Source organism: Carassius auratus, unplaced genomic scaffold (genome assembly GCF_003368295.1).
Source record: "Carassius auratus strain Wakin unplaced genomic scaffold, ASM336829v1 scaf_tig00034585, whole genome shotgun sequence".
NCBI classification, from domain to species: Eukaryota; Metazoa; Chordata; class Actinopteri; order Cypriniformes; family Cyprinidae; genus Carassius; species Carassius auratus.
The window spans coordinates 15,538-39,967 of NW_020526162.1; the positions used below are offsets into that span (position 1 = coordinate 15,538).

General features: G+C 37.5%; 1 protein-coding gene across 10 annotated transcripts in view; it reads left to right on the forward strand.

Moving 5' to 3' along the window:
• Window positions 1-255: 255 nt before the first annotated feature.
• The window catches only part of LOC113081542 (autism susceptibility gene 2 protein homolog), a 173,351-nt gene continuing 149,176 nt past the window's right edge, over window positions 256-24,430 (forward strand). For 7 of the 10 annotated variants that reach the window (XM_026253625.1, XM_026253628.1, XM_026253619.1 and 4 more), the window contains exons 1-2: window positions 257-366; window positions 8,540-8,575. In XM_026253625.1, the coding sequence (XP_026109410.1) occupies window positions 307-366; window positions 8,540-8,575 (96 nt within the window). In that variant the 5' untranslated portion in view covers window positions 257-306. Of the gene's footprint in view, window positions 367-8,539; window positions 8,576-24,430 lie in introns of all 10 variants that reach the window. The other 3 variants (XM_026253621.1, XM_026253629.1, XM_026253624.1) reach the window with 2 other exon arrangements.

Consider the following 24,430-nt stretch of genomic DNA (forward strand, 5'->3'; position numbering starts at 1 on the left):
TTGGGAAGTTTCCAGAGCAAACAAATGAAAGAATCACCTTTCAGAGTTGCTTAATTGTCTGTTGATTACAAAACTGAGTCTCTTTGAAGTCTCAAAGTGTCCATCCCAACATTGTTTCAATGAGATATGGCTTTGCTTGAAGATGCAAGAGTGCATCATTGCACAGTGGTGCTGCAAACGTGTGAAGAGCCACGTTTTCTAAATAAGCTGTAAAACAGCCATATAAAGGTCTTGTTCTGCTTCTAAAGTCTTATTTTTCTTTGCTCTGTCTAGTCCTTGAGTCTTCTGAGCCAGGTTGGGAGGAAAATGGAGGAGACCGAGGTGAACAAGGCACCCAGGAGCAGCTCTAAAGATCGGCTCAGTGAGGTAAGCACAATGAAGTGTGTCATTATGACACCAGTATTCATGACAGCCAGTAGTAGGAGAGGTCCACAGGAGAGGCCTTTAACAGCCAAATTTGTTAAAAGACAGGCAGAAGTCTCATTCAGTTATCAAAGCATTAAACTGTTCTTACACGTCTAAACAAAAGATTTTCAGGCAAAATGCACATGTGTGTACATTACATTTGTTCTAAAGCATAATATTATGCTTTCGCTTACTGCTATTTTTCACAGACAGCAAACATATAGGCTTAGACACTTATTTGGAATTTTAATTACTTTTTAAATTATTTTATACAGCAGTATAAAAGGGGATCACTGACCAACATAAATCAAAATATGTAATGTTTATAAAAATGCTTAAAGGTGCCATAGAATACAAAAATCACTTTTATAAGGTGTTTAAACACCGTTGTGTAGCCACAGTGTGTGCAAACATCCAGCCTATAATGGTAAAAATCCACTCACTCATTGTTTTATAATCCTAATAAATCATAATCAGTCTCTCTAGCAGTTCCAGATTTCTCACTACTATGACGTCATAGTCGGGGGAAAGTCCCACCCATTTGTGTTGCTCTCTGCCCTATTAGCATATACACAGCCCTAAATGAGAAACAGCGAAAATGTCTTGAAAAAAACCCCGGGAAAAGTCCTGTACGTTTGTGCTAACATTTTACGTCGAACTGCCATACAAACAAAGGGTCAGTTCAGCACTGAAGTTGTGCAAAGATTGCTTCTGAAAGAGGGATCGATACCAACGCTTCTTGCACAAACATCCAGACTCCAGACAAAGTAAGCATCACGCATTATATTTTGTTTTCCAGAAGAGCTTCTTGGCTCTCTGTAAGACTAATGTTGCTAAAGCTACCATTGTCTTCACAATTGTCTACCACAGTTTTCACTAATGCTGCCTTCATGTGCTACCAGAATGATCCTAAAGAAGAATGTGGTAGTTAAAAATTGCGTTTGTAAGCAATGTGAGGTCAGTTAAACGGTCAACACCAGTTAAACCGTGAGTTCTTGAAGCTCCGCACTCATCTGAAAATGGTGATTGGAGCACCAGCTTATTTGTATTTACATTACATTTATTCATTTAGCTGATGCTTTTATCCAAAGCGACTTACAATTGATATATATGTCAGAGGTCGCATGCCTCTGGAGCAACTAGGGGTTAAGTGTCTTGCTCAGGGAGACATTGGTGTCTCACAGTGGATTCGAACCCGGGTATCTCACACCAAAGGCATGTGTCTTATCCACTGCACCAACACCACCCTATTTGTCCCTATTTAAAGGGACAAAGACAAAAAAACTGTGCGTTTTGGCTCATACCCTAAAAGTGGCAATTTCAACAAGCTATAAAAAATTATCTGTGGGGTAGTTTGAGATAAAACTTGACATCAGGGAACAATGTAAAATATTGTATCAATGCATTCCATGGCACCTTTTAAAATAAAAATATTTATAAATATCTAAAATAAAAATATTTATTTAAATGTAATTTACATTTTTCTAGTAATGCCAAAAAAAGAGAAAGAAATGAAATTATCAGGTAGTAATTGTAATGTGTGTGTATATATATATATACTTGTGTGTGTGTGTGTGTGTGTGTGTGTGGTTTTTTTTTTGTTTGTTTTTTTTTGTACCCAAAAAAACAACTGGAAAAGTCGTAGGACCTTCGAATAATGGTGTGGACGGTCGAGGTCCTTGGAGTCAAAAAGTTTATGAACCACTGATCTAATAGTTTTCATAAGCAGTTAGTTTGTGTTAACTCTTGGTCATCTAGATTTTTTTTCTCTCCAGTTTCTTTATAGAAAAGATTCCCTGCATCTTGCTGGTGCCGTTTCTCAGTAATGGAGCTGAAATTAAAGAGAAAGAAATACTGGTTGGGTGTTGTTAGGGCTTGAATGTTGAAATAATGTGATTGAGAGAGGGATAATAAGAATTTGTGTCTAATTCTTCCGAGAACTGGCTGAATACGCATCCCTAACTAACGCCTGTCAAATGCGGGTCCGAAATCCCCAGCAAATTTATTCGGATGGATTCGTAATACAGAGACGGAGAGGCTGCATGCCTCAGCGAGCTGAGGATGAAGGGAGGAGAAGAATGAAATGTTTTTAATGAAGAGATTAAATGTGATGCTTAGGCTGTTAAGGATTCGGAGGGAAATTTCAGTCTTCGCTTTCCCCCTCCCACCCTTCACCGCCATCATTTATGAATTTGTGCAAAAGGCTGTTTTTCATGAAAAAGTCAGAGAGGGAGAGTGAGGAAGAGAGAGAAACGAGCTTGAGGCAGATAAAAGCGTGATCCAGCCTGACAGTTTTGACAGCAAAAAGCGACAGAACAACGGGCAGACAGAGAGAGGGAGGGAGGGCTGAAAAACTGCAGAAAATTGCAGGCTGTAATGGCTGACAGTGCCAGATATGACATTTCCCTCTAATCTCCTGCCAAAGAAATGGTGCTAAAATGCAGAGCGCCATATCCATGTCATCTGTAGGCCTATCTGTCCATCTCGGAGCGAAAGACACAGACAGAGAGAGATCTGCGAAACCCGTTCGTTCCCGTCCCATCGCACGAGGCCTGGACGCTGCGCTAATGCTAGCTTTGTAAACAGGATAATCTTTCATCACTGTCACATCGTTAAATGGTGTAAAAAAAAAATCTTTCCTTGCGATTCGCCATACATGCTAATTTTCTTTGCATACCAAATACGCTTTTCATACCCACTTCAAAGACGCTTAGGTGTGTGCGTCACTAGCTAACGATCTATGCGCTTCAGAGGCGGATAGAACTGGATTTCTTTTTTGTCGCTGGAGTGTCAGAAGGAAATGGCAACAAACGAGGGGGATGGCAGGGTCTCAAAGAACTGGGGGCAGGAGCGCAGTGATTTAAAAAACAGCCAATGTGGGGGCTTGCCATTTGAGCGGTGCCTGCGTTTGCTAAGATCTTCTTATTTTAATGTAACACGTCCACTTGTTTAGCATGTCTTTGGCTCTTGTAAAGATATTACAGAAACGGTGTCTTAACTAATTAATGAATATAGTCAGACAAGATTTCTTTAATTGGACATGAATGAAAAAGAGACAGGAGTAGAGTCTGTTCAATTTGTCATACTATCTTACATTTGCATCAGAGCTGAATATGGCTCAAATCTGATTCCCCCACCACCCCCTCTTCAAATGTGTCACAGATCTGGTTTTTGGATGACAGTCTGTACAGCATTTTTGACATTTCATCTGACATTCTCAATTCTGATCTGGACCACTTTCAAATGTGGAAATAAATCAGATTTGTATGTGCATGATGTTTGTGCAGTATGACCTTGATGCAAACATTCCTGACTTTAACACTAATCAAACTCAACATTCATGAATTGCATGCTTGATTTGCACTGCATAATGTTAACGTGTTCACAAGGGAATTGCATAATGACATTACAAATGATTTAAACTTTTTTGCTCACTTTTGCCCATATGTGTAAAGACACACATTTAACATTCCGTCACCTGAATGATTGATGTGAAGTTACGCAACAATATACAACAGATGCATTTTTCCGAATAAAGTTTTCTTTTAATAAAGTTTACATTTTCTGATTAAAATGTAAGTGGTTCTTGACTGCTTGAAATCTCATAGACACAGGGTATTGTGGGCTTCTATGAGGTTGCTAACATGTTCTTAGTCATGTTAATGGTGTTCTGGATGATTGCTAGGGAAATTTCTAAGTTGTTGCTAAGGTGTGTTCTGGTCCCTTGTGGCTTGATTCCCACTTTCAGTATACACAACAAAAGCTTTTTAAGAATTGATTACTTGCAAGGGTGAATTCAGTTGATCAGAAATGACACTAAAGACATTTGTAGTACAGTTATTTTAAATAATTGCTCTTGTAAACTTGAAGTCCTTAAAAATCATGGTTTCTTTCAAAATATTAGTGGCCTTTCACATATCGCGTCTTTTGCGCACTCAGGTTCGTTATTTCCAATGTAGGTGCGGTATGCATGCTCATAAAGGAAGCGACGCGGTTGCGATGCGCATGCGGTGCGACGCCCCCGTTTTTTTTTTATGCACGTCTGCACCGCATTGAGTTAAAAACATCTCAACTTTTCAGAGAACCGCAAGCGCACTGCGGGTCATGTGACAAGAACTAACCAATCAGCTTCATCCTTTCCCGTAACAACGTTGAAAGCTCAGCCAAGATGAAGGAACAGCTGATCATAGCTGTATCTGGATTGCCATTTTGAAATAAATTTATTAGCAGAGCTACTGAGAGCGATTTTTAGTGCTGCAATCCATTTATCCTTTGCTGAAATTTCCGCGTCTTCATGGAGAGAGCGCGTCATTGTTGCTTAGCAACGGCAGACGCCTCAGGAGCGCTTCTGCCCGAGCGCTTTGGAAAAGGAGAAAGCAGCGCGCCTAGTGCTTTCCACACGTTTTTTTAGGCATGATATGTGAACGGCCCCTTAAGCAGGACAACTGTTTTCAAAATTGATAATAATTAATGTTTCTTAAGCACCAACTAGCATATTAGAATGATTTCTGAAGACTGCTGAAAATTCAGCTTTGCCATCAAAGGAATAAATTACATTTTAAAACATATTAAAATAGAAAACAGTTATTTTAAATTGAAATAATATTTTACAGTTTTACAGGTTTTTTTTATTTTATTTTTTTTATTTTTTTTTTTTATTATTTTGTGAGTAAATAAAAGCAGTTTTGGTCAACATAAGAAACGTAAAAAAAAAAAAAAATGAATAAAATCTTACCCTATGTTTTGGAAGGTAGCACATTTTTTTTAGCCAATTTTATTATTTGACAGGTTAAAAAAACAACAACAAAAAATATATTTTTTTTTTCAGGAATCATTGTTCGTAGAATTGTATTTGCCCCTTATAATTTAATTGTCATTTGCATCAAAATAAATACTCTGTCTAATCTGACTATAGAAGCTTTTGTGTTTCCGAACATTGAGGATGTTTTGGAGTTTGGCATGGATCTGGCATGAAAGTAATGACACTGATTGTTTCGAACCCACCCACCATGTCACAGAAGCTGCCCACAGAGAGCCGGCAACACCTACTGCATCTCAGCCATCTGTTCGCTTGCTGACTTCATGCTCCGTTTCATCCCAATTGGCTTCTTTTCATCCGCTGCCCTATCTTAACCAATAGTCTGGTCAGTAGCTAAACAATCTGCCCCCTCCCACTTGTCACCAAATCTGTCAGGGCCCAGGAAATGTAGAGTGACGCAAGAGGGAGGGTGTAGGGGGGGTTGAGTTAGTGTGAAAATGGGCTTGGATTAAGAAGCGGGTTCACCCCCATTTCTCTTTAAAGAGGTTGTTTGGTTAACCCCAAAACAGCTGCTGTCCCGCTCACCCTACCGCCCCATTTCTCCCGCTTTTCTCTCATTCTCTCTCGGCCTGCATCTTAATCCTTTTTAGAAGTCCTAAGTGCTAGGCAAATCCATTGAGTGCTGCTTATAATGGCTTTTAAGGGAGCGTGTTTAGATGTGGCCCAGCCCCGTGGCTTATGAACCGCGGATGGTGTAATGGATTTTTTCTCCTCTCACTGCAGCACTAAATCCAATGCATTGTTCCTCATTATCATTTAAATAAGTCTCCCTTTTAACTCTGAATGTGGCAGTGTGAATGAACCGGGGCATTGTAAGGCTAACTCTACAAATTTTTGGGCCTCCCAGAGAGCCTTGCGCCCACTCGCTCTTCTCCATACATTATGCCTCCTCTCTTTTCAGAGAGGTTCTGGAGAAGTAGTTGGATCCTGCAGTGCCGCCTTTTGGGGTTTTCTCAGGAACACTTCTCTAATTGTCACAGTGGGAGTTTCTACTGAGTGTGAGAGAGAACATGATGAGGGTTAAACCCCTAGCAGGTGTGTGTGTGTGTGACTGAATTCTGCGCAAGGACAAAATTGGTCTTGCGGAAAAGTCACCCCCTGAGACAGAGGCAGAAATTGCCAATCACACAGAGGAAAGAGGCAAAAAGTGGGGGGAAATGATAGGTGGAAAGCAGAAAAGATTTGGAGATTGGTATTCAGGCTTTGTGGTGCTGGGATGTGGAAGTTGCCATCTAGTCTTACTGGAGATGTCTGTAACAGGCTTTGGTTCTCTCATTGGAGCTAGTGTGGGTTATGTGGATTATGGGTTTACTTGTTTCATAAGGTTTTAGTTGTCTATGGAATGTATTGCTGCAGTTGTGGAGTGGATATTTGTTTTGTTAGTGATATTTCAGCTAAGGTTGATAATCAGGTGTGACCTGGAAATACAATAATGTATCAGTGACCTTCATTGTGGTGATAATGAGATCCTTTAGGTTAAGTGTGTTGCAATCTGTGTGAGATAAGATATAACATCAATAATATGCATTTAGAAAATAGATTGTGATTTTTTATTATTATTTTTTTTTTTTTATATCATGTTGAATTTAAAATTTATATCCAAAAACTTTATCTGAATACTATAGTTTTTAATGATTAGAACCTTACTATTCTCTTTATGATGCCATTTAGTCACCTGGTTGAAGCAGAACATTTTATCTGTATGTTTTGAGCTTTATTCTGGCCATGATGAACTGCCCGTTTTGAAAGGAAGGCTACTTGACCAACATGTAAAGTGACCAAATATATATATATATATATATATATTTCACGCATGCAAACTATCGGGCAGGCAAATCTGAAGTCAATGATACCACAATAGTAGGCCAGCCCAGTGTGTAAAAAAAGTGGTAACTCATTCAAATTATGGTGCACCAGTCTCAAAGAAAGATTCCAAAAACATGAAATAAATGTATGCTGTCGGAATTTCCACAGGATTTACTGAACACAATTTAAAACTTTGTGCTTGAGAACGTCTTGTTAAATAAAAAAGAAAAACTTGAATGTCATTCAGAGAATTGATGGACAAACCAAAGATATACAGAGCTCAGACTCAGTGACTGGTTTATTTGTAAGGCAAAAATGTTTTTCTTTCCAAGCTAAAGTAAGGCATTAGCCTGCGGTTAGCCTAGCATTCTTGCATGAATGCATAATGGTGGTAGAGCAGCATTAGAAACTCAGTAACTGTCATAAAGTTCTTCGCAGTGTAATCTGTAAATTTTGTGTTAGCGGCACAGATTATGAACTCTTTACTTACAAATGTAAACTATCTGTATTTTTAGGGACATTAATGCTGTAGACAATTCTGATTTGTTTAGATAGTTGAATCGTTTCCTTGTTTGACATGCTGGTGTCTTAAACTACCTATTTCTAGTTGATGATGACTCGCTCAGGCAGCCCTGAACTGTTTTAAAGGCCCCTATATGAATCTGTATGTGACAAGGAATCTGTCACGGCAAAATAAAATGCTTCCCTTCCCCCTCATTTACCATAAAGTGACAAAGGCTGATGCAACAGCATGGAAAATGGATGCATATGCTGGGTGTCTTGGTTCTGATCTGAACTGGCATTTCCTTTATGATGACAATCTATGAAACAGTATTCAAATATGATGTAACCTGCTATTTAAGAAGCATCTTGACTACTCTGTATTGCTGTTTAAACCAGAATGTTTAGTTGAATGCGAAGTACACAACTGAACGACTTCAAATTTCAAAACTTGTTAGCATAAAATTGTATTAATGACTACGGCTATTATTGTTCAAGGGGTTAAATGGTTTGTTCAAGTATTAAGCTTCATATTAAACCATTTGTACTATATAAAAGGTCTGTGGCGATGAAATCATTTGGCTTTTTAAAGAAAAATGTGCCATTACTAGTTAAAAGAAGTGAGTTCCAAGCAATCTATAAACCAGATACCGACAACACCATAGCAACACCTTAGAATCCAAATAGCAATGCCCTAGTAACCACTCAGAAGACCTTAGTAACTGCATATTTGTCCAGGGCTTTATTGTGATCGAGACCATGTGAGTCATGTGTTCTAGCAGATCCTGAAGAGAGAAAGAGGGAGAGAGAGAGAGAGAGTGAGAGAGAGAGAGAGAAAGGAATAAGGAATGTCATTAGGCGTACGATAGGAATGAAGGGTGGGAAAAGGTTAATGTGAATATTGATATTAAAGTTCTAGAACTTCATCATGTCTCTGTCATATAGTGTCCCTCAAAGGTCAACGTTGTTCTCTCTCTCTTTGTTTCTCTCTCTCTTTCTCTCCCCCAGAGCTCCACTCACTCTCTGTCAGGACGAGGGTACTCGGTAAGTGACATTTTCACGCTCTGCGGCTTTACGGCCGAATTACAGTATCCTCTCCTCCCATTTATGGCCCCAGCAGCGGACATTTTAATTATGTTAAACAGAGAAATGATGGAATCATGACATTAGGGACATCACTCTTGGGTGAATGACTGATTAAATGGTGAAAGGTGTCCCATTGCATCTTGGGTAAATTAGCCTTTTTTATATGTACGACCATTATATTTCCAGTCCTCTGGTCATTTAAAATGTCAGTGATGATGTCTTCTTCTGCAGTCTGCTGAGGTTATTGGCTAGAGCTTGTTTGAAAGTCACTGATAGATTTTGATTTGCTTTTCTTTGGTTGAGACTTAAAACAAATAATATGCTTCTGGTTACGCAAGCTTAGTTTTTGTTTCATATTGTTGCCGCAAGGGGCACCATAGCGGGCATTAGCTTTAATATGTTGTCCTGTATAGTTGGTTTTCATTCATATGAACTCATTTTAAGACAGAGCAACAGTATGATAAGAAACTGTATAGGTTAAACTGTCAACTGTTTACACCTAGCTTCATGGCATTTGCAGATAATTTTTTTCCCGTGAGGACTAAAGTTTGCTACTGCTTATTCTTTGAGGTTTTCAAACTCAAGGATGCAAATTGGTGCTAATTGTTCACCCCTCCCCCCATTTAATTCCCATTTAATGTTTTTCAATTCACATTTGTTAATGGTAATATTTAATACTTCTGGTCAAAATTAAATATTTGGTCTTTTTATTGTCATCGTACTAAAGTAAATGTTTATAAAGTGACCCTGTTTGTTATAAAGTGAGCCGCTGCATATATTCACCCTTAATAATTTCATAAATGTGTTTTATACTCAAAAATGTAGAGGTACTTTTATATTTTATATAAATTTTATATAAGAATATCCTTTGCAGTGGGATCACAATATGGGGTCCTTGGCATCAAAATATTTGAAAACTCCTGGTTCCCTGTCGATACTTCACTCGTACTGCATCTTGTTAAAAATGCTGTGGGAAAACTCCTTTTTCTCCGATGACTGAAGCCTTTTTAGTAATGCAGTGTAACTGCACGGCCATTGGTTCTGCACAGCCCAGCACATCCAGCTCGGGCATGTACGCCAAACTATTCCACGTCCTGTCAAAGGCTGTAGAGGAGATGGGTCTGTGCCTTGGGTGCAGCCAAGACCCCCCCTTCAATGAGCTTCGCCATTTTTCCTGGAGATCCACAACGAGATCACCAAGTCTTGATGTGCCCTCTGCTCGGATCGCCTCTGTCCCTCTTCTTCGTCCGCCCTCATGACTGTCAACGGCGCCAAAGAAAAAAGCTGCAACAAGCTGCCTCCCCTGGATGATTCTGTGGCTGCACATCTCTGTCCGCCCTTGGCCATTGGTTGGAAGGCAAAGGCTTCCCACCTGTCCAAGCCTGGATGAGCCTACTCATCAGTTGGACAGGTGGCTTCAGCACTCCATTCCATGGCGGTCTTCTAGGTCTTCCAGGCCAAACTTCTCCGTTGTATGGATGACTCCGGCCCAGACCCATCGGCTTTCAAAGAGCTGCACAGCGTGACTGATCTGGCCCTTGGTGCCACCAAGATGACAGCGCAGGCGATCAGCAGAACCATGGCCAGCCTAGTGGTGCTGGAGTGCTACTTATGGCTAAACCTCATGGAGATCAAGGATGCGAATAAGGCCCCCTTACTCTACTCCCTGGCTTCCCCTAGTGGGCCCCGTTGGTTGTTTACGGCAAGTTCAAGTATAAGTTGTTCCTCTAGCATAGCATGGCGGGATTGAACTGGTTCCCCAGGGCTTTTTACAAGACTCAGTATGAATAAATTATCAACAGGGAACAAAACCTCGATTCCCTGAGATAAAGAGCGAGTACGGTGTACTTTGCCATGCTATGTAGCTGCATAACTCAGTCGTCGCTCCAGTCGAAGTAACCTGATGATCCTATGGCGATGTGCCGCTTATATAGCCAGATGCCCCTGCCCATTCTGACGGGCCATTGGTTAATTTTATATTCACTGCACGAACCAATGGCCATACAGTTACACTGCATTTTTAAAAAGGCTTCAGTCATCGGAGAAAAATGATTTTTTATAGTGTCTTTAACAAGACACAGTACTCGTTCCAGGTTAGTAACAGAGTACTTTTAGAGTGTATTAGAAATATATTAGAGTATATTTCTTTTAAATAGAATTCGATTTGAGTACATTAATGATTTCATTAAGTTTTTTTATTATATTATGCTTATGTTATATTATGTTATGTGCACACACACACGTTTTATCACACAACTATGTGAATCGCATTTTTACAAACATAGGATGAAAACATGCTTTCCCACCATTTATTCACAGATTAATACATTACACAGATAAATAACACTTCCTTGAAATGAACTAGTTTTCATCCCATGTTCAATACTCTGTATATGCTCTTCTTATGGATGAAAATAAGCTTTGGAAATGGCAGGGATTCATTGTTTTATTGATTTACTGTTCTCATTCAAAATATAATCATATACTCTATAAATATATTCCCTGTACTACTTTATTTGAGAGTGGAGTATACTCTTGACGCTGAAGAGAGAAAAAAAATGTGTTGTATACCCTTGTGAAATATTCAAAAGCAGCAATGCATTTTATATGCTAAATTTCCTCAGGCATGTCAAGCAACATGTCACAGGATTGCGGTTTATGCATGACAGAAAGCTAACTTTTTATCAGATGCTCAAATGTTTGTTTGCATGCGCGCACACACACACACACACTTGACACATGCACACTGACATTACCTGTCACCTAAGAATGTGAGGTAATGGCTGCCACTATGATCTGCTAGGTTATTTATTTAATATGTTTGTCAGTATGAAGAAATGAGTTTAAAGGTTTCAGGACTCATTCTGTCATGCAGTCAGTACTAACATTTTGAGGCTGACCAACTTACATGTATTTATATTAGTTTAATAATTTTTTATCTACTATTGTAAATTTGGTTTCAAAGATGAAACTAATATATTTTCCCATTTCTCAACAGCACAAACATTTAAAAACCACTTCCTTGCACAATATCAACTACAACAAAATCTGCATTTTTTCATTTAGCATGACGGTATGTTCATGAAGACCTTTCCCAGAGTAAACCTATGATAGTTTAGTTATTTTTGACATGATATATCTCCTCTAGACAGCAAGAGACTCAATCTTAGTCTTGTCATCTTTGTTTAGTTTTTTTCCTCAGTGAAAAGTAGAACATGTTTCCTTATGGCGACATTCCGACAAGGCAATGAAAAGAAAGCCTCTCTGTAAAAGGCCTGTAGCGGCCGTAAGCCTTGACTGTCATATCAGTTTAGGCTGAGAAAACATGACCAAAGAGCCATGAACCTTGTCCTCCTCTTTACACGATGTTGTGAGTGAGATAAAAAAGAGAGAGAGAAAAACAAACATAGGGAAGTGCAGAAAGGAAAGAAAAAGGCAACATATATCAGGGTGTTTCACTTTGACACAAGTTCCATCAAATCTGGTTATGTGTAGTCAGGCCCTTTGGCCCTTCACACTGAGTCTGTGTACTCATGAGATTAACAAAGCACCAAGAGCTCCAGGCACAAGTATATGTGTGTGTGTGTGTGAGTTCTTGTTTATGTGCATGAGTCTGTTATCTTCCAGAATTCAAGGCACAATGTTACAGTCAGGGGCCCCTGGGGCCACTCCGACACTTCACGTTATGTTTGTAGTCATCTGCTAGGAGTGAAAGTGCTAAAGGCTAACTCACAGAGAGAGAAAGATAAGTCAAGAGACTTGTGAGTTCCACACTGGATCTATTGATAGATGAATACATGTGACCACATGTTCCAAGGGTCTTTGTTGTAAAGAAGTCATCGCAAAATGTGATCATATTATTGCTTAGCTCATTATACAAAGTTTTGTTTAGCTTTTTTTTTTTTTCTTGGGGATACTGAAAAATGAACATTTAGAGCGGAATTAATTTAAATTGCTGCTTTCAAATCATTTGTCAGAATGATGTATTTATGAGTTGAATGCACATATCTTCACAAAACTTTTAATTTTCATTATGCCGGGCTTAAATTCAGTCACAGACTTTTTCTGAACATTGACTGTAGCATGTAGTTTCCATGCATTTTGTGGACAGCTGATAAAGAATTAAGTTAATATTCTTCCCATTTAAAAAGATTTGCGAGCTGATAGTTGTGTGCAACCAAACTACTTCTCTGTAGCAAAATAAAAAATATAAAATACACAAAGCAGTATTTAGATACCTAACTTGTATGTTTTGCTCTTCATTAAGTTGCTGTAAGGCTAAAACACAGTGTAAATAAATATCAATTTATTAACCCCCCCCCCACCCAAAAAACAAACAAACATGTATTTATATATATTTTAACAAAAAAATGATGTGACAACAATATTCAATTTATTATTTTCTGTAATAATAATTATTAATATAGATATATAAAAAGTCATCTGCATACTATACATATTTTATACTCATGTAAAGCAATATAAACTATATAGCAAATCTCAGCTGCTTGTTCTGTTTTTTTTTTATGTGTTGCAAAATGTAACTAGTGTTGCCTAGTATTGATATTTAAGTATGTCTAACTTTATCCACATAAATAGTATATCCACATATGGTGATGTACAGTATTTACTATATAGTGTATATAGATTGCATTCATTGTTGCCAGATGTTAACTATATATTATATTCAAGCTATGATCAATTAAATGCAGCATAAAGATATTAAGTTGAATTAAAATCATGATTTTCTTTAAAACTTTAATGAACGATGTGTATTGTGAAATACTATTATTAAATAATAATTTATTGAACATTGATTTTATTTGATCACGCTACCAAATGGGCCTGAGAACATCTCTTACCTTTGGTAAAAACACTAATGCATTTCTTTAATTTGCTGCATCTCTAGCAGGGTAAGCTTGTTTTGAACAGGTGCTCTTTTGACAATCTGACCCTTCATTCCATCTGAAAATTGATGTGCGCTGCTGTTCAAACAAAATTAGAGCCAGTGTCTTGTGTCTTGCAGGAAACAACTGCAAATGTTGTCGGTACTTAACCATGACACAAAAAAATTAGGGCTGTCAAAAATAGCGCAATAACGACGTTAATTAGTTGTTTGTTGTTAATTACGTCAATTTTTTTAACGCATTTCACACATGCGCAGTGTGACAAATTATTCAGGTCAGGAAAGTCTCGTCAATCTCTGAATTCTCAAGATAGTAAAAAACAGCGGCGAGCGTCGCGACAAAAACACCGAAGAATCTTAAGGTTTTACCCCAGTTACTCTCAAATACATTCATGCCAAGCTCGATAAACAGAGACGACTTTGGTAGTTGATACGCTGGAGCTTCTTCCTGTTATAGCGTCCTGTGTTTCACACTGCGTATGCGCAGAACACCTACATGCAATGCAGCGAATATTACAGCTGTTTGGAAATGCATATGCATTTTTACTTGGTTTTACTGGCACTTGAAGCCTTCAGAACGTGAAAATATCGATCCTAAAGTATTGTGGCAGAGCAAATGAACACCTCCCAAAAACAAGAGTGCCCAGAGTGCTGCTTATGTGATGGTGGCGCATGTTTGTGTTTCTGAGTTCATTCTTTTGAGTTTCTCTATGCATAATTTCATAGATATGTGGCTATATTTAACCACTGGTTCACCTAAAACTCTTACACTATCTGTAGTTAAATGGCATGGTTTGATATAGTGCTCAGGTAAATTTGATCTAAGTAAATGTTAAACTTTTGAAATTCAGAAAAAAAGAACCACATCTTGATGAATCAATACATGAAAATTATGTATCTGTGTCCTGTTATTTATCTTTTGATATGCATTTCAGAAAAAAAAATGGTTAGGATTCAGGTGTAATTGTAAATAGTGATTAATCCTGATTAATCCACTGAAAATTCTGATTAATTTTAATCATTTGACAGCCCTAAAAAAATACATGATTTTTGTTAATCAAGGATGCTTTCAAAGAACTCCTGACACAGATATGAACCAAAATGACAAATAAAGATGGTCTCTATCTTCTTGTCATGGATCAAACGCCTCCGTTCTGCAACATACACCCACTGGTGTTCAGATCACAGCACCTGCGGCTATAACACCACCTACATGGAGAACATGGGGAGCAGTGGTAACCTCGGGCAAACTAACCTCTGTTACGTGCCATTTATTGGTGAGAAAGTGGTTTCTGATGTGGGATAGATGAATGACGATTTTTTGTCAAAAACGGGTTACATGTTCTATATATATTAAATATATATTATACAATAAAATATTGTATTATAATACTAATATATATTTTTCATAATAGTATATTTTATAAAATTTTATTGTATTTTTTTTGCTACCATAACTATGTTATAATTGTTATTTTTTATTTATTTATTTTTTTTTATTATTATTTAGCATTTTTTTCCCCTATGAAGTTACGGTAGCTAAACACAAAAACGTATACTATTATTACTACTACTACAATAATAATAATAATAATAATAATAATAATAACAATAATAATGTTTAGTATACTATGTATGTATATATATATATGTATATGTGTGTAATAATGTGTGTGTGTGTGTGTGTGTGCTTTGTTGTTTTGCTACATTTTCTTACAGTAAAAAAAAATAAAACAACAAAAGTTTATATTTGCATCTGGCATTTAAAGTGTTATTTAAAGGTTTTTTGGGTTGTGAGCAACTGCTTTAAAGATATTTTCTCAATGTCAGCCCTTTGGTGCATTTTAACAAGAAGTGCTGGGGTTATAGTTTGATGCTCTGACAATATCCTGTTTGTGTGTGTGTGTGTTTGTCTGACTGAGGGGTTTGTTTCTGGGTAAAAACCATATTTGTTTATCGCTGTGTGCGACCCGCTGAACAGCCCGGTCCTGTTTCTCCCCTCTCACCGGGGAAACCTGGATGTTGCTGCTGGCAACAGATAAAAAGTGCTGTTAACCTCAGCAGGGTCTCAAAACATCAGTCACACAGGGAGATAAAGGTGGAAGCTTCGAGGCCTCACACACACACACACACACACAAAGAGGCGTTTGGTCCCTTCAAGGGAGCCGAGATGAAACGCACACTTACATAGTACAGTAGCTAAACATAAAGGTGGTTCTGAGACGTAGCGACTCAATGGAAAAAATATTTTTCACAGACCGCACAACATAGTGTTAAAGCAGCTGTAAAGGCTTTTCTCTTTGAATAGTGATGAATGGTAGCTTCATTTTCACCTTGAACTGCTTTTGTTTTCCACTGGAGATGGACCCTCTTTTCTGTCTCACACACCTTGCGGTCGGCTGGAAGTGAGGGAATGGAAAGGAAATGTGAGAGTAGTTCAGATGTTGGGAATTAACTGCTAATTGCTTTTCCTGTTTAAGCTTTTTGCTCTTAATGCTGTTTAGTCTTTAATTATTCATGGCTGTGTGGTCCGGCACGCTTTGTGAATTAAGTTATAAAAATGAAAATATGCCTGAAATGATTGTCCCAAGGCCTGAATTATTATGCAGCTCGCAGATGTAAGTTAATACATATTCAAAAGCTTGTTTCTTCAGCCCGTTTCAAAACAACTTAGACTTTCCATTATGACATTATGAATTCAGATATTATGTGGAGGAATGTTTGAAAATGTCTTTTTAGTTGTTTTATTTTTAATTAAAACCCACTCTGTGTTCAAGCCTCGGCAGACTTCATAAGAAATATGACCCTTTTCACCTTTCTTTTATAGTATACATATTGTCTGTTGTGTTTCAAATCTTTTTTTTTTTTTTTCAAGGCAAGCATGAGTATTATTATCATAGCTTTTATGATAGTGATTTTATCAAACTCCTACATTTACAGTATATTTTGGCAGCTGATTTTCTTCAAAGTGCATTCAAGGTTTACATTTATCTGTCTGTATTTTCCTTGGGGATCGAACCTATGAATTTGGTGTTGCTTGCACAATGCTCTACCAGCTCAGATTTTCTGGAAAATGATAAAACTGGTGAACAAGCCTATTATTCTTACATTAGAGGAGGAGTCTGAACCATATAAAGGTCAAAATGTGTTTTCAACCCTCTCCTGGCCCAGTCACTCCAACCCAGGGACCCTCATATTAAAAGAGCTAGAGTTATCTCTAATACTTAATTACAGATCATGAGGTATATTGGTGGTTAAAATTGTCTTAAAATTGTTTTTTTAATACTTTTTCCTGTATACACTCCCACTCAAAAGTTTGGGGTTGGTAAGACATTTAAAGACATTACAATCTTTCTCTGTTTCGTAGTGTTCATACTGTATGTCTTTTCTTAACTCCTCCTTCTAATTGGCCACTTTCACAATATTCATTAAACCCAAGCAATGTACTGTTTTTTTATTGCCTGCAAACTGTTCACCAGTACGCGCAGCCTTCTCACATTCCAGCAATAGCGACGGCTCATGCCGTTGTAGCACTGCGCAAATAGTGAGGAATGCAAATTCCTGTGCTATGTTATATGTGCTATTGCTCAATCAGGCTTTAATTACATGTTGCCTCTGCCTCAAAAAGCATTTAACAGAGACTTGAATGCCTTAATGAGGAGCGTAATGAACACTCATGATGTTTGGTTGTTCGCCTGCATAGCACCGGTATTTTTATAGACTGTTATAAAATACCATTTGCATCAGCAAATTACAATGGCTCGATATCATTATCCAAAGACGACCCGATCATAAATTAAACCTCCAATTACAAACATCTATCTGTTGGGAGAGAAAATGAGCGGTGTGGTTTTTATTCATTCTGAGAGCGAGATGAGGGATGCCAAGCACCTTTGTAGATTATTCTCGGTGGAGGCATTTATTCACTTTATTGTTTGGCTGCTAGCTCGGTCTCCTGACGGAAATGGGAAGCTACATTAAAAGCTCATTAAGGTCTGTGCAGTGCAGTGAGACCGAGGGATTCTCCACTTGTCCACTGTACTTCAGGGATGGACTTCCTTTTTTTTCAGATTCCCAGAGATGGTTTGGGTAGATAACGGAAAGTCCCATCTAGATAGTGTTCTCTTGTATAGTGAAGGATAGGATACAGTGTGTTCATTCATTCATTCATTCATTCATTCATTCATTCCATAATAACAATATATTTTTATGTATGTATACATTTTAGTAGGGGTATTATATGTCCTGCAATTGATCTAATGGTTCTGTTTGTTTGTTTGTTTAGTTTATTAATTCATTCATTTATTAAGTGGGGGATCAAATGTTCTTTAATCTAGCTAATGGTTCAGTTTGTTATTTCTTAAAAAATGTTCAATAACAATATTTATTTATTTGTAGTAGTAGTATTCATAATGTTTTTTTTTAATAAATAATTGTTTATTTTCATCATTAGTATTATATAATTTTTATGATCTCTATTTTATGATCTTTATTATTATTATTATTAAAATTATTATTATTATTTTATTTGAAAAGTAATTAATTCATATTTTCTTTAATGATTCAACTGTGACAAAACACGGTTTGCATTTATTGTGAGGCTGGTCTATTTTTGAGAAATAGTACCTCTGTGACACTCTGTTATTGACAATTTCTTAGTCCAGTTGATTGCAGATGTCCTGGAATTTGGTTTAGTTGTATAATTTTGACTTTTTCCTAGAGGAAAACGGGTGTGGCCCAGCTTACCCTGCTCTCCTCTAGAGTTTGTGTTGCTTCTTTGTTAAAGCATGTAGCTGTACAGCTTCAGACTGCTCTCTTGATATGAAATTGGGTGGAGAGTTGAATTGGAAGAGAAGTAGAACGGCCTCTCAGCAGTCCTTTTCATTTTCACACCTTTCTCAACACCCATCCTCCTTTTCTCTCTTTCCCCCTCGCTCTCTCCTCCTCTCCTCTCCCTCCCAATCCCCCTCTTGTGCAGTCCCTCTGCGGAGCTCCCCTGCACCGCGGTGTGATTACACAGGAAAGGGAACTCTATAAATCATGTGGATTTATAGCACTGTAGTTAATAACGCAGCTGTGGGCGTATTACGCGGCTCTCTCAGGTGTCTTAAACGCCCGATGCCCGGAACACATCAGCTTTCTGACCACCCCACAGGGAATAACAGCACATTAAAACTGGCTCATTATCAAAGCAGAATCGCCATTTAACATAGAACTCCCTTATCATTTTAACATTGACTCAACCTCATCCATTAGTTGGATATGGGCTGATAAAGGCCGTTTTTAATACTAAACCCTTTGGCTTGTTTGTTCAGGATTAAATTATCCAAAATACATCAGTATGTCTGTTTTTTGTATGTTTAAATTCATACTGTTGTGTTCTTAGTGCTTATATGTGTTCCTGTAGCTCAATTGGTAGAGCATTGCAATATCAAGCGCAAGGTTGGGGGTTTGATTCCCAAGGGAACACATGATAGGTAAAAATTGATAGCCTGAACGCACAGCTAAATGCATTTTTTTTTCTTTTATATTATATGTGATTTCTAAGATACAGCAGTAATTTATACTTACATTACTTGCATATGGATAGATATATTGTTCTAATCATTTATATTTGCTTTATATTTAGTTATGTATTTCTTTATTTTAGTAAACGCCCAAGTGGAAACACAAGATAACTTTATTTTTTAATCATAAATAATGTATTTATTTATTCCAAAATGTATGTGAAAATTATAGTATAGTAATATTTTATTTTATTTCATTTCTTAGCCATAACGGGAGGTCTTCAGATATTGTGCTGGACGATTACATTATGCATTTAGCAAAAGAGAAATAAACCAATTTGTCAAAAAGTTCAAGAACCACTTTCTTAGACATCATCATTTCTAAGGGTGGCCTCTTTTTTAATTGGGCCAGTATATAAAGACCTTATAACAATGAGAACATCTTAATTATCTCGTATCAACTTTCTGGCAACCACCTCATAACGTTGAGTTTTGGATAGGTGAGCACCACTGAATTTGTCTTTATAAAATGTATAAATCTGTTGTTTTTTAGGATATGATACATTTGAATGCAATAAACAGCACTAATTTTATTATATTTTCCTTTACGACATCTCTGTGTTTTTCTCATGATATCAGGCTGTGTTTGGCACACTGGTTCTCGACACAATCTCAGAGGAAATACCTGTGCTGCTTTCTGGGTTTGTGTTTAAGCTTGAGACCCATTGCCAGATCTCAGCGTGAGGGGCGGAACAAAAGCTTTCTCTGAACAAAAATGCTTCAGGCATTGAACAGGCCTCGTCTACTGTGAGACAAAAGACCCGCAGGCCTTACAGAACCCTGAGAGCCTCCCTGCCACCCAAACAAAGGCAGAAATTAAGCAGCGCTCGGAGCGATACGGCTCTTACACACAAGCTAAAATGTTTCTTTTATAGCTCTAGTGGGTTTCAACATGGCGTCTCTCCTAAAGGAGAGAAGAGAGCTCTGCCTCTTGCCTTTTGTCAGGGCTACTGGGAAGGAAGTTGAATTTCATCATCCTTTTTTTTTCTTCTCCCTTTCCTCGCTACCTGAGATTTTTACACCTTCTGTAACACTTTGTGTTAGTTTTATTAAGAACTCTGAAGGTTTATATATTCTTGTTGATAACCTCTCAACTTTAGTTTATAGTCTTTTTTTATAGGATTATTGTCTTGAGTCTTATATATACATTCAGTCAGTTTAATAGTCTAAATAATGTGCATTTTGTACTTCGTAAGTAACCTTACTTTTTTTCCTAACCCGATGCTAAATTTAACTAATAAAATGCAGCTAAAAATATAATCATACATATTTAGCATAACAAAATAAATAGACATATCAGCTTTTAAAATGGAGAAAATGTTTTTCCTTTTTAAAAAAAAAAATACAGTATTTTGATTTGGCCATCAAAAACACTGTGTTATGATATTTTATATGTTGTCTGGTTTTGACATAGCTTTGATTACTTTACTATTCTTAAGTGTGGAAAATATTTATACTTCCATTCAAGTGTCGTTTTTTTAATGCATTAAATTATCAAAAGTTAAAAATAAAAACATTTATAATGTTGCAAAATATTTATTTTTCAAATTATTGCTGTTTTGACCTCTCTATTCAACAAAGAACTTTCGAATGTTAGTGTATAATAAACGAGTTGTTCTCAAACGTTTGAAAGTAGACAGTGCTTTCTGTTATGTTCTTATGTGTTTTGAATGTCAGTTGCATCCTCTTCACAACATTAGTTTCAGTATGTGTCATGCTTGATGTGTAAGATCACACTCTCCCTGCTCAGGCGTTAAAGGTTGTCGCTAGTAAATTTATGCACTGGCCACTTAAATGAGCTTGAGTGTGATTTGGAAAAAGACAGAAAGAGAACTCGAGAGAGAAGGCAGTGAAAGAAAAGATTAAATACGAGCAGAAGTTTTTGTGGTTTAACACTAGCACTATTCACTCTCACCTCACCTCCTCTGCGGCTTTGCTTCAGGCTAACAGTTGCACCCCAGCGGGTACAACCCAGATTTCCTGTAGCAAACATGCATGTTTATCAGCTCTTTAGGTGTCTCCACACAAACTTGTATAACACCTTCTTGTACTAACCCTTAGTTTCAAGCTTCACTGTCATCTCCACCCCTTGTCAGCAGGACTGGCATTTCCCAGACTGGTCTCGGCTACGTGCCTTTTTCCATGGCCACTAGATCTCTTAGATTGTGGAGGCGTTTGAGTGTTTACGGAAAAGGAGGTTATCATGTACTCATTGCAGAAATTGAATAGTTGCACTGGCCTGTCACCGAAGCAGACCAGTTACAGTCACTTGTTATTGTATTGTCATTTGTTTTGAACTACAGTATGCTGATAACTCAATAGGTAGAGTAGTGCTATTTCATGTAAGGGATGTAAACGTATTACATTAGCTTGGGTGAATGTGTAGACAAATTATTATGATAATATTATAATTATTCAGTAGTTGGTGGACCCTGATGATCATGTTAAATATGTTTAGGATCTCAAATGTTTGTCCTTCTATTATTTTGCGCGTGTGTGTGTGTAGGTATTTATTTTTTATTTATCGTGAATTCTAAGTATTTCATTGCAACTTTGTCTCTTGTGATTGTGATTTCTTGTAAATTCGGACAATTACTATATAATTTTTTTATTTTATTTTATTTTTTTTACTCTTCTAAAAGGTCCCATCCCACTTATGGAATTATGCATTTAGAAAAATAAAATCATATAAAATATAATTCCAGTGGAAAACACTGTTGCCACTTCGGCTTCATACCGACTTTAAAAGCATTGGAATTTATTATTATTATTATTATTTTAATATCTATTTTGGCATTTGCATTGCATTTGTTTAACAGAATGGAGATACCAGTCTGTCCATATGGTTTTTTGCAGCTCAGTTACCAGACTAACTCCCCCCTGCTATGTTATTAATACAATCTGAGGTTCACTCTGTGCGGAAGTGCCCGATCATGATGAAGCCTGCTATGCAGCAGGACTCCTATAGCTAAAGCTGCTCCTCTCAGAGGGAGGCCCTCTATATAGAGGTTAAACCTGGCCTAAGCACCCTTTTATCTAGCTTATCAAAATGCATTACAGTTTCACGATTCTAGAGAGATCACCTCATCAAACAGTGCCGCAAATGCAAAGTGACCAATTTGAAAATCGATAGTCCGTACATAACTGGAGTTATGGGTCTTCAATTACTACTGGCCCAGTGTCACAGAATACCCCAGGTGGGCCAGTCAGGTGTTTCGCCATGCTCTCGGAGTCGATAGCAGAGCATCCTGGCTTAGCTTGCATTCATTACACCAGCCAGATGGGCTGAGAATTAGATTCCAACTCCCCCTACAGAGAGAAACAGGTAGGAGGATATTGGCGAGGTTGGGGAGGGAGAGGAAAAATAATGGTTTTTGTTTTCATTTACATTGCAAGTTATTACATTTTAATGTAACACCTCTGGGACCTGGGAGCATTAAATGGCTGTTGATGAGTAATGGAGTCTAACTGCCAGTGAATGCGGAGGGAGAAATGAAATTAGCGAGCACAGCAATTTGGCACAGTGATTATGGGCTCCGCCGAGGCACTTCCTGGTGATTTAAGAATGCTAACATTTAAACACGTCAGATCTCATTATTCTTCAAGGTTAAACCAAGCTCGTTTCTAGGGAGCGGCAAGATGTGATTTTTTTTTTTTTTTTTTTTTTTTTTTTTTCTGCATTTTTGCACCTTTTCTTCAATGAACGAAGTTGCAAAAAAATGTTTTTAGTGTTTTTTCAAATTTCAAGATTTGATCAGACAGATACCCCTGCCTCAAACGTGAACAGCTGGTACAGATGAAAGAGCAAAAGATCTCTCTTTTGCTGCATTTTGCACATTTTCTGCATTTGTTTAAACCTGAAGTGTATCATTGCTGTGCCGCTAGCAACAATAAACATAATTGTGAAAAAAAATGATTGTTTTAAAGTGCCCCTATTATGCCATTTTGAATATTGCCTTTCATGCAGTGTATAATGTAGCTGACTGTGGATGTAAAGTTGTGAGGCAAACAGTGCATGATAAATAAAGTTATGGAAAAAACCTAAACGAGTCATCAGGAATTCAAATACCACTTCCATGATTTCTACACGTCATGGTGGAACACATTTGCATAATGCCTTCTTATGTTTTAGCCGGCTGTGAACAACTTGACCCTGCCCTCAAGCACTGTAGCATTTCTTTATGGTTAACATTATCAGTAAGATGCTGTGTCCTATTATTTCTCTTTTGCTACATTTAATTTTTTTCATATTTTATTCATATATATCTGCCCAAACGCAAACTATTGGCTGCTATTGATGAATGCACACTATTTTTAAATAATGTTTTGTTTAGTTTGTTAGTTTAATGTTTTTGCATGGAAATGATAGTCCTTAACATATTCAATAAAGATTTGTTTTGGAGTTGTATGGTTTCTGTAATCTGCCCGAGATCTTGGAGCTCAGACTGCAAGTACAGCAGAGTGTTTTTGTTTCTTATTTACTTTCTTCAGTGCAGCTGCTAGCGCAGCATCTTTTGTCCTCTGTATATTCTCTCCTATACACATCTGCCTTTATCTGATTGCGCACCACAACAATGCTTTACTCTTGCTCAAGCCAAACAGAAAGTGAAAGGCCATAACAAAACAGAAGCGTTTTTTTTTTCCATTATAGTGCGTCAAATCCTTTTAAAGGTGTTTACCCACTAGGCATTTTGTCACCCTGTTACCGAGGGGGCTCAGCTGGAAGAGCGAGTCGTCGTGGGGATAATAAAGGAGTTTAGAGCAGCTAGAATGCAAATGCACTTACTGTAACTCACTGTGATCAATTCCCAGTGCCGCTCCGCCAACCAGACAGATGGTCTCTGCTTTTATCTCCATCTATTCAAGGCTGCAGAAATCAAAACATAGCATTTGTTTCCAGAGCAGAGACAATGTTTCTATTGTTTTCTCTAGGGAGAGTGAGGTCGAGAATTATACTTAAGGGAATGAGACATGTTTTTTTTTTCTCTCTCTCTCAAAATGTTTGGCTCCTTGAACTCTAAATAAAATTGCCGTTAGTCAAATGTTGGCATTGTAGCATGATGAATCCTTGTAACTGCCGTTAATGGCAGTGTGCACTTGTTAAAGATGAGGTGTGTAGTGTCTTTTTGGTGTTAAAAACTTTAATATGCAAAATAATTTTTCTTTTCTGCCTCCCTTAAGAAGGTCTTGAATACCTGAAGAATGCTGTTAACATTCCCATTCGTCTTTACAGCAATTGCTAAACTAGCACAGGTCCACTGATCTTCAAAATGGCATAATTCCTCGTTAAATAGTAGGCGAAAAACAGTATGCCAGAAGAGTGGTATATCCAAATTCACA